The sequence below is a fragment of the Cyprinodon variegatus genome, unplaced genomic scaffold (genome assembly GCF_000732505.1).
Source record: "Cyprinodon variegatus isolate N-32 unplaced genomic scaffold, C_variegatus-1.0 Scaffold1274, whole genome shotgun sequence".
NCBI classification, from domain to species: Eukaryota; Metazoa; Chordata; class Actinopteri; order Cyprinodontiformes; family Cyprinodontidae; genus Cyprinodon; species Cyprinodon variegatus.
Window position 1 is genome coordinate 84,947 of NW_015151727.1, and position 11,305 is coordinate 96,251.

General features: G+C 38.2%; 1 protein-coding gene across 1 annotated transcript in view; it reads right to left on the minus strand.

Annotated features, from left to right (window-relative positions):
• Positions 1 to 659: 659 nt before the first annotated feature.
• LOC107102567 overlaps positions 660 to 11,305 on the minus strand; it is a 13,954-nt gene continuing 3,308 nt past the window's right edge. The window contains exons 3-5 of the mRNA XM_015401939.1: positions 8,819 to 9,836; positions 8,713 to 8,723; positions 660 to 2,202 (exon numbers count right to left, since the gene is read on the minus strand). Coding sequence (XP_015257425.1) covers positions 660 to 2,202; positions 8,713 to 8,723; positions 8,819 to 9,836 — 2,572 coding nt within the window. The remainder of the gene's footprint in view (positions 2,203 to 8,712; positions 8,724 to 8,818; positions 9,837 to 11,305) is intronic.

Here is an 11,305-nt window from a genome sequence, read left to right on the forward strand (position 1 = left end):
GGCAAATAATAGAAAGTGTTATGTGGTAACCTGATGGTAATTACTCACCAAAATTCTCCACTGTTACATAGTATTATACAATTGTAATAATTGCTTTGGAATTATATACCTTCATTTTGGGGTAATTATCTAATAAAAAGGTTATTGTTACCTAGTAATGTACTGTAACTTGTTATATTATTACCATGTTATTACATGATTATTCATGTACTTTAAAAGTAAGCATTACCAATAAGTCTGTCTGTTTTCAGCCTGGTTGGCAGTGGATGTGATAAGAAAACAGTGTGACTTCATCACTTCACAGTGTGAAGTGATGAAAATTCCAGAGATCAGTGCGAATTCAGACAGAGGAGCGGGCACACAGGTAGAAACCAGGGGGAATGACACAGCAGAAAAATTCTTCAGGTAGTCAGTTGAGATAAATATGAAAGCAGACAACAGGGAAAACGCAATCATCAAGATGAGGAGATAAAAAACAAATCTAGCTAATAACAGGAGTAAACTCAAAGACATGACAGGAGGCTGAGAGCGACCAACAACATTAATCATCCAGCACTGACTTGATGCTCTGCAGCATGTTCCTGCCTGGTGCAGAATAATTACTGTAGCTGTTAGTTGGCTAGCTCGCTGGCTAGCTGATGTACCAAATCTTATTCTGATTATGAGTTTTTTGCATATCTTAGTGCTGTGTTGGTTCCTTCGTTCACTCTGCTTTTCATCTCTTCCAGTTTCTTGACTTTCTCCTGGTCTCCTTTTTCCCTCATCTTTTCCATCAGGAAGTCCAAATGGACCAAAGTTGACACTGATTCAACTTTCAGGGCGATCTTTTCCAGTCTGATAACATGACTGTAGGCCTCATCCAGCAGCAACGACCATTTTGAAGTCAGGTTGTCATTTTCCTTCTCAAGGTTTTCCAAAAGAGTCAACTTTTTCTCACATTCAGCTTTATTCTTTTCATATTTCTCCTTCACATCCTCCAGGGTCTTCTGAAGTTTTCTTGTCTTTATTTTATATCTCCAGTTTTCTTTCACATGATCTGATGCAGGACACTTGTTGGTACAAACTGTGCAGCGCCCATCCTTCATGACCTGACAGCGTCCTGGGCTCCAGGCTATTGTGCATCCAGGATAGTGACAGTTCTCCTCACAGACAGAACAGGTGAGGGCTCCTTCATAAAACACCAACAACCACATTCCTCCTCTGATACTTTTTTTTTTCTTGTAGACATCATCTACTTCTATAGAGAAGTCTTCATTCTCCTTCATTTGCTCTTGATATTTATTATAAGCCTCTTTGATCTTTTGGATTTCATTCTGCTTCAGTTCAATCTCCTTGATTCTCTGCTGCAGGTTCTGGATGCAGGCTGTCAGTTGGGTGCGTTCCTTCAGAACCTCCACAGTTGTCTTCAGTTTCTGAGGTTTGGTTTCATCCAGAAACAACATGAACTCTTTGAATCCCTTTAGTGATGTTTGATAGGCAATTTCCAAAAGTTCTCGGTTTTTTGCTCTGTCCTCATGTTGGCAATTGTTAAACACAAAATAAATAAACTCACGGTTAGAGGATTTAATATTTGCTGCTTCCAGAGCCTGAAGAGCATTTCTGGGATTTCTTCCATCAGAGTGAGTGATGAGAGCTACTATGTTTTCCTCCAGGTCTTTTCCAAACAGAGACATCGCTGAATTTAAGACGTACATCAGTCGGTCACTTAGACTATTATCAGTGGCCTTCATCACCAGACCCACTGCATTGATCTCATGAACTTCCTCTGATCGAAACAATTCTAATAGTATTTGACTGACTTCATCATGCTGCAGTCCTCTCATGTATCCGAATCCAGGAGTGTCAATAATGGTAAGAGACGAGGACAGAATTTGACCTTTAAAATCAAAGATCTGATAGACAATCACATCTGATGTCTGAGTCTCAGTTTGACATCTTCCCTCCTCCTCTTCTACAATCTGAAACCAAACATCATCCTCAAACATCACTCCTATTGCATAGTTAACCAAAGTGTTGACTAAGGTCGATTTTCCTGCTCCTGTTTCACCAACCAGTAAGATGGTTTTATTTCTTTGCCTTTCATGCTTGTTCCCTAAAGTCACTCTTGTCCATCTAGAAAACCTTTCTTTCTTTGTCTTGAACAGCAGGACTGCAGGACATCCTGAAGAGGTGATGGTAACTTCTGAAGTCATACCACTGATCCTGTAAAAAAGGAAGGACGTGATAAATCGCTATTCACATTAGTTGTAATAGTACATTGCATTAGTTAATACAATGGCACATAGTAGAGCAATCTGTAGTTTTAACACTGATGTTTATAAGCACCTGATATACCTACAACTTCAAACAATAAACAAGTTAACAAAATCCAACAAAGACGTTACTATTCATATTGACAAAAGAAAGAACATTTACGGCTTAAAGACTAAAAAGATTTGTTTTGTTTCTTTTCAGTTCCAAAACAACACTTCAGAATGTTTTGTTGCCAAAATGCATTTCTTTTTTTCCTTTTTATTCTTTAAAGCCTTTCACACTGGCTGAAAAAACAGTTTGAAGCCGGGAACAATTGACTTTTAGTGGCAGGGTGACACTGACCCATGTCTTCCTGGGTCAGAAGTCTCATCAAGAAACCCATGTTAAAATCGCCTCTGCTCTGATTGACCACCAGAGCTGCTGGGGTAATTTGCAACTCATTAGGCCACCTTTTGTCATGCTCAGAATAGGATCCAGTATTCAAGGCGGACAAACAGATTTCTCAAAACGTTTATTGGAAATTGAACTGCAGTGAACAGTGTTGGCCTCTAAGGCAGGAACCTCTGCAGGATGAGACAACAGGTTAGTGACCAAGTCTATCTGGTGGAGGATGACAATGGACGTGTGAGTCATAGCTTGCTCTTATAGTCCAGATAATGAGGTTGGTTCCAGCCTGTCGGCTGCAAAACACGTGGGCTCCGCGGTGGTGTCTGGTGTCATTGACATGGTGTCTGGTGTCATTGACATGCTCAAGGGTCACAGCGAGGAGATCAGAGATGCTGAAGGAATCTAGAACAGAGCCCTGTAACAGTTTCAGGTTCGGTTCACAGACATAACGAGATCCGTCAGGTGTCCGAGACAGGTCAGCCAAACAGATCAGAAGGTCCAGAGGCAGAATGGGTCAGGATCAGGTAATCAGAATACAGTAATTCTACAAAACTTCTCACCAAGGGCCCGGAAATAATCTGGCACTGATGATTGGTGCGAAGGCTGGTTAATACGGAAGTTTAAAAAAAATTCCACTGGACTTCACCTCCAGGAAGCTTTCTCAATTCGAATTGAGAAAGCTTCCTGGAGGGGAAGCGAAATGTCTTCAAACCTTGGTAATTAAGACGAGTGGATTGTTGTTAAACTTTTAAGGAATGACTATGACCTGGATGGCTGAGAATCGTCATCAGCATACCAGTTTAAGTTTTGCCACCATTTCTAGTATAAAAAAGACTGAATCCAAGTGTTATAGGCAATAGTGTAGATTTGTATCAATAAACCTTGTGAATTATCATGAAACAAATATCACCTATGGTATAAATAATGGTATAGAAATAACAAAATAATACTGCCTTTAATATCTAGTAAAGTAATAGTACAAACATAATTTCATATGGTATGGGTATATCCTTATTACCAATGAATCAAATGATGTTGACGAAATTGACGCAGTAATTATAGTTTTGAGGTATATTTTACAATATGAGTGGGAAACAAGTTGCTTAGTAGAGGTCTGCGCTATTTGAGTGCCTTTCTAGTTCCAATTTATCTATACTCAAAACCTCAACAAACAAAACTTCTAAATATGGTCCAGATGGTCCAGATCTACCACACCAGGCGGGACCCAAGGTGTAGACATTGGACATTAAAAAGTCATAATTATGAGTCAAAACCAAAGAAAATGGCATTTTTTTTGTAAACAGGGAAAACATTAGCCTGGGTGCCATTCCGAACTTAGTCCCGCCCACAAAGTTTGAGGTCGGGGAAGTTCGGTCTGGCTCTGCTCCATAGTAGCGCGAGTATTATCGCCCACTGTCAGGCGATCCAATCAAATTGTCAGGGCGGGCTTTATACGATGATGGACAGATGATCAAGAGTAACGTAATCAACCACGTGACCAAAGCGCGCTTGGGTGACAACAACAATGGCTGCCGCTGGAGAGTTTAGGTGAGTAGATTCTGCTATTAGGTCTGTTCTAGAAGATAACGACAGCAAATTAATTTTAAAAGAGGAACAGAGAAACGCGATCAAGGCTCATCTTCTTATTATAGGCGTGCAACTGCACGCTTTGATTTTTGTGGACAACTATGCGTCGCTTAACATACGTCACGCACTCCATTGCTCTTATTGGTTGTAGGTCTATCCAATTGAGTGCAGAGGCATTTTTTTTCCTGGTTCGTTCGAAACACGCCCCATAATCACAGCTCTATGGAGCAGTATCAGACTCAGATTCTGACTAGAATTGAGTAGGACTACGTCAGGCTAGGAAAACATGCCATCTCCATGCAGAAAGACCCCGAAATCGAAGTCGGAACCTTCTTACAGCAAGGCAGCAGTGCCACCCACTGCTCCACTGTGCAGTCCAGCTTTAAACATACATATATAAAATGGTAATTCTTTGTGAGAACCAACAAAAAGTTGAACAAAATTATGAAGTGGAACAAAATTGGACATTTTAAACTTTTTTAACAAATAAACTGAAAAATTGGGTGTGCAAAATGATTCAGCCCCCTCAAGTTTAGTACTTGGAGACATCAAGAGACTTTTGTCATTCTTCCTGGCAGAACAGCTTGAGTTCAGTGAGGTTGGATGGAGAGCGTTTGTGAACAGCAGCTTTCAGTTATTTCCATAGATTTCTTAGATTCTTCCCTTTTCCTCCTGAAGAAAAGCAGGCCCAAACCATGATGCTGCCACCACTATATTGGATAGTGGGGATGGTGTTTTCAAGGTGATGAGCTGTGTTGCTTTTATACCAAACATAACATTTTGCATTGTGGCCAAAAAGTCAGATTTTGGTTCCATCTGACCGGAGCTCCTTCTACATGTTTACTGTGTCTCCCAGTTGGTGTAGCGTCCGGTTTGAAAAGATGGTCTCTCAAACTGATGGTTCACAATTCCTTTTTATTGAATAGCCTTGCTTTTGAACACACCATAAGAGCCACAAAATACACAAATACAATCCACATTAGTAACACAGTATGTTGACTTTAACCTTTTTTTACGTCATCAATGAATCATTTTTAACCTTAAATTATTACAACCTTTTTAATCTGGACAATCCTTACCTTTTCTGCTATCACCATATTTTGCCATGTATATTTATTAAACCCTTTAGCATAGTATTGTATAATGCCTCGTACCATGAAATAGAAGAAAATGCATAATAATGTAGCCATCTGTGACTTCACATAGTATGCAATATTACTATTCACAAACATTTGTGTTGCATATTGCAAACTTAACAGAGAACTGTCTGGTGGACAAAGAAAATGTAACTACAACAAATCTAACCTAGCAGCAACCTGTAAGCTCCGTGAAATATGACAAAATATGAATTCAAAAAGCAAACACTGATACAAACCTTGTTCCCTCATCAACCAGGTGCTAAGGACCCTTTGCAAATCAAAATTACTCCGTGACAATATGCCCTTTCTCTTTTTAACTTTAGAACACAGCTTCTCTCTGCCCGTCAGTGTTCACACCACTGCTGTACACACTGCGACAATCTATGCACCTCACTTTCCTGCTCTGGGCCTTTCACAATAAAAGCATGGGCTGTATTACTGCTGGAGCAAAATAAACACTTTGGATTTAAGACAGAAATATTTATAAGGACATTTACAGGTGTCTTGTAGCAAACTTTAACCAAGACTTTCTATAAAGCTCTTTCACAAATAGCTTTCTTTCATTAAGGCCAGATGTGTGAAGTCTATGGCTGATTGTTTTTCTATGGACAGAGTCTCCAACCTCAGCTGTAGATCTCTGCAGTTAAGCCAGACTGATCATGTGCGTATTGGCTGCATCCATCGGCGTCGCCAGACCCCATTTACTGGGGCACGTATGTAATGTTTTTAATTCTTTGCGAGGTGAGCTCTCCACTCAAAGCATTCTGGGATATATCTGCCTCTTCTGAGGTCTTTCTTTTCTTCTCATGCACTTCGTAGACACTTTTTCTCTTACGACCCTCGGCCATTTTCAAAAAACCGCGGTGAGAAAGGTGAGCTTCAATAACTCTCTGAAACCGTAGCTCACCACAGATATACGCCTGAAGTGCACAGAAAAAGCTAGCTAACGGGACGAGCGCATAGGACGGCCTTACGTAAACACATCACCAGAATGACTGACTGTTAGGAGGGCCACTGATTTAGATGATCCACCTGGAAATAAAATATCGTGCTCTATACCTTTTAAATAAGCTAAAGTAGGAAAATTATTTGATTTATTATTCAGCCATTAACTACTTTTGCATGTTTTTTCAATCTTTCTTCAATCAAGAAGACTAATCAAGCTGAAGTTTACATATATGTTTATATTTAGTCTTATTTGATTTTTTTCTCTTATAATAATGCAATATTTGCACAACTAAGCCATAAAGAAAACTTAATAGAGAGATGACATTGACTAGCAATTCTCAGTGTAAATTTGCGCTAAACCAAACTTTTCAATATTTTTCCAAAATTTTTCCCTTCCTCTCATCCAAACAAAATCTGCATTTATGACATTCACTTCAAACTTTTGCCAAATGAACTCAGCTTTACACACTGGGTTTCTCCACCATAAGTGGCTCTGTGATGGTGCAGCTAGAGGCACACAGGGGCTGTGTACAAACAGTCCATACTCAACAGCAGTGTGTGAGGAGCAGAGAGCTTTCTCAGAGAAATGTTCTGCCTTACATATTTCCTCAACATTAAAACTGTGAATGAGTGCCACTGTTGGTGGTCTATTTACATTTACATATTACTGTTTCATTTAGGTAACTAGACAGGAAGCAGCCCATGTTGGTGTGTGTAGAGCATGTGCATAATGAAATCATTGAAAGCTTTCAATTACAGAGTTTACTTCAGTTTATTTACTAGTTTACAACACATCTCATCTCAAAAGAACCTTACATAGACAATTTACTCAAATCATCCAGACAGATTAGTAAAAGTTTTATATCTAGATAGACCCGGCAGAGTGATTGACTTTGCAGGATTTTCTCTTCCTTGACATAAACAAAGTGACAGTTGTCATTCTCTTGCATTATGTCGTTAACGCTGTAGCAATCCCTCACACCAAGCATGCAAGCAACATCAGTTCAGAGAAAAAAAAATGGAACACAGAACCACTTATCCATAAATACTTTAGAAAATGTAACAGTAACTTGCTCCATTCGTGGATATGGCATAGAGAATTGATTTGCCATCAAAAAATATGACAATGTATTGAATACTTTGTTGCTGTAATAGCAAAAATTACAAAAATATCAGAAAAAGTGATAAGACCACAAGACCATCAAGGACCCTTTATTTTAACTCCATCCACAGCACCAGCTTTCAGATTCTCAGAAGTGATACTGTTGGGATCCAGGGGTTTGCCCTCCAGAGGGCAAATACTCGTCTGAATGAATATTAAGTTGAAGCATCAAATTAATCACGATTCTATCTCAATGTCTCTCTTTCTGTTTGTAGTTATAATTTTCTCACAATAAATTAAATGCTTGATTTTACAATATTCAATTTTGCATTGACAAAGAGTTTCAGGGTAAGCTGTGACTAATTAGCTCCATAAACATTCCCCTTTTCAGAGAAGGGACAGGAGAAGCTGCTCTGTAACCAAAAGTTGAAACCAAATTCTTCACTTCTGCTATTTACTATCTTGTATTCTGTGAAGTATTTAACTTCTTTAAAAAAAAGCCATGAGCATTAAAAACTATTAATTATTTGAATATAGGCAAACTCAGGAAATAAGCAGGTAATCAAATAATATATATTATTAACTGAATTCCCATTATTGTACAAAATTTCTGTTTCACTGTTATTATAACTGTTGAAGTAATTAAGCTTATCATTAACCCCCTTTTTATTTAGCATAAAGGGGCAATAAGAAAGAAATTAAAAGTAAAATGCATCAAAATCACTTTAATTTGTCACCCAGGATGAAAGGAATAGTCACTTTAAACACGTGGTCCTCTTTATTTAACATTAATTACGTTTTTCTACCTTCAAACCTAGAGGTATGTACGGTAACAGAAGTTCTTTAGTACTGTATGTAGTCTTGATTAGAAAGGTGCATACCGCAGTGCAACTCTAGTTACTTCATCATCAGGGTGCCTTATCTTTTCTAGTCTCCTGACCTTCTCTCTTTCTCCTATTTCGTTCATCTTTTCAATTAAGAAGTCCAAATGCACAAGAGTGGACATGGATTCAACATTCAAAGCAATCTCCTCAAGTTTGATCATGTGTTCGTAGGCTTCATCAATGAGCAATAACTTGCCGTCTGTCAGTTCCATGTATTCTTTTCTACAACATTCAAGAATATTTAAAATTGTGTCATGCCTGTATTTAGATGTATCATATTTTTTCTTTACATATTTTATTGTAGTTGCAACTTTCCTTGTTTTTGTCACATATTTCTTGCTTTCTTTGACATGATCTGATGCAGGACACTTATTGGTACAAACTGTGCAGCGCCCATTCTGCATAATCTTACAGAATTGTGGGCTAAAGGCCAGAGCGCATTCAACATGACAGTTCTCCTTACAGACAGAACAGTTGACAACTTGTTCAAGAAATAGATAAAACTTATCTTCACCCACAAATTGTTCTTTATCTTTGTAGACCTCCTCAATTTCTATAATGAAGTTCTCATTCTTCTTTATCTCCTCTTGATTTTCTCTCAGAACACCTTCAAGCTGTGTAATTTCCTTCTCCTTTAGTTCAGTCAGCTTGATTCTTTCCTGCAGGTTTTCGATGCAGGCCGTCAGTCTGATTCGTGCTTCCAAAACTTCCATAGTTGTCTGAACCTTCTTAGGGGCAGTTTTTTCCAGAAAAACTGTGAACTCTCTCAAGCCGTTGACTGACACTTGTTTGGCACGTTCCAGAAATTCTCTGTCATTAGATCTGTCTTCATGCTGGCAGTTGTTGAAGAGAAAGTGGGTAAAGTTATTTTTGGAACATTTAATATTTGCTGCTTTCAGAGCCTGAAGAGCATTTTGAGGTTTTCTTCCATCAGAGTGAGTGATGAGAGCTACTATATTTTCCTCCAGGTCTTTTCCAAACAGAGACATCACTGAATTTAAGACGTACATCAGACGGTCAGTCAGTCTGTTATCACTGGCCTTCATTACCAGACCCACTGCATTGATCTCATTAACACAATTTGCTTGTCCAAACAAGCTCAGTAATTTTGCTGCAACTTTGGCATCAAGTTCTTGGTTTCGGGTGTCTCCGTATCCAGGAGTATCAACAATGGTCAGAGAGTATGGCAGAGTTTTATCTTCAAAACCATAGATCTGATATACGATTACATCTGATGTCTGACTTTCTATCTGACATCCTCTCTCCTCCTCCACAATCTGAAACCAGATTTCCTCCTCAAACTTCACTCCAATGGCATAATTTAGCAAAGCATCAATCAGAGTAGATTTTCCTGTTCCTGTTTCCCCAACAAGTAAGATGGTTCTGTTTGTCTTGTTTAAATTTCTTTCACCAAACATCACTCTGGTCAGGTTTTCATGCTGCTCTTTCTTTGTTGTCAGCTGGTAAACAGAAGGATGTTCCAACCGAATCTGTTTACTTTTAGAAATTATGCCCTCGTATTTTTTATTGGCCCACCTGTAAAAAAAAGTCAACATATTCATATTAAATGCAACATTTTCCCTCTGTCGCTCAAATTAGATTTAGGTTTCTAGATTCATTATAAAAATGTAATGTAAATGTAATACTCCCTGCATAATTATAATATAAATAAACATAAATCAAGTGGAACACTATGGCGACTATAGACTTTGTTAGGATAACGGTTTTTGGCATAAAGTATACAGTCATGGAAAATTTATCAACACTGAATAAACAAAAGAGGAGGGGAATTGTTAAATATTGCAGGCACCAATTCCCAGAACCAAGGAAAAGCTTATTAATAGTAATAAATCCAAATATACATTGTTGTATGACGCTAGGTTGTATGTCCGTGAATTTAATTTTTAGGTGTATTTGAGTCAAAAGGTTTGGTGTATTATAGCTAAATTTCAAGTACCGTAACAGAGAGAAACGGAAATGTAATTTCTGTATGTCTTTTACTCAGTAACTCTTGAAAAACTAAAGTGACAACTTTTGAGATTATGTAGTAGAAATACACAAATTATATTTTGTGATTCACACATCAAAAACCATTTCAATTCTACGTTTTGCTGCAATTTATTCTAAAAAATTGATTGAAAGGAATTCACACATTTATATTAAAGGTGTAATGGATGATATTTGTTGATGGGATTACCAGTTCTCTGCGTACTGCCTTGGAAAGCTCAGGCCCTTTGAAAAAGAAAAACTAAAAAAAAAAAAAAAAGAAACTGGCTCACTGGCTTAATGTAGAGCTGCGCACTTTGAGGCAAAATGCTAGGAAACTGGAGAGAAAATATCGCTCCACAGGCCTACGGGGAATCCTACCTAGTCTGGAAAAATTGTTTACTGCTATGTAAGAGGACCCTTTGTAAAGCAAGAGCAGCATATTTCTCCTCATTAATGGAGGACAATAAGAATATTCCTATATCTTTTTAATCCAGTTGCCAAACTCACCCAGAGCCATAGCTCTGTTGAACAATCCATTCCATCTGCTCTTAGCAGTAATGATTTTATGGGATTCTTTATAAATAAGATTGATCTTATTTTTAATAAGATCATTAGCACTTCTTTATCTACGATTGATTTGTCTCTGGAGGGTGGGGCAGCATCTGAGGTAGTCATGGAATCTGAACCGGGTTTAGACTGCTTTGATCCAGTTGAACTTTCAGAGTAAGCAAAACTATTGTCTTCATCTAAGCCTTCAACTTGTATGTTAGATCCAGTTCAACCAGAATATTTAAGGAGGTATTCCCTTTGATCTCCTCCTCCATTTAAGATGTGATTAATGTATCTCTGTTGCAGGGATATGTACCAAATGCTTTTAAGGTTGCTGTAATTAAACCTTTACTTAAGAAACCGTCTCTTGACCCTTTTGTCTTGGTCAATTGTAGACCTATATCCAGTCTTCCTTTCTTATCTAAAATTCTTGAGAAAGTAGTTGCCAAACAAGAGTGCGATCACTT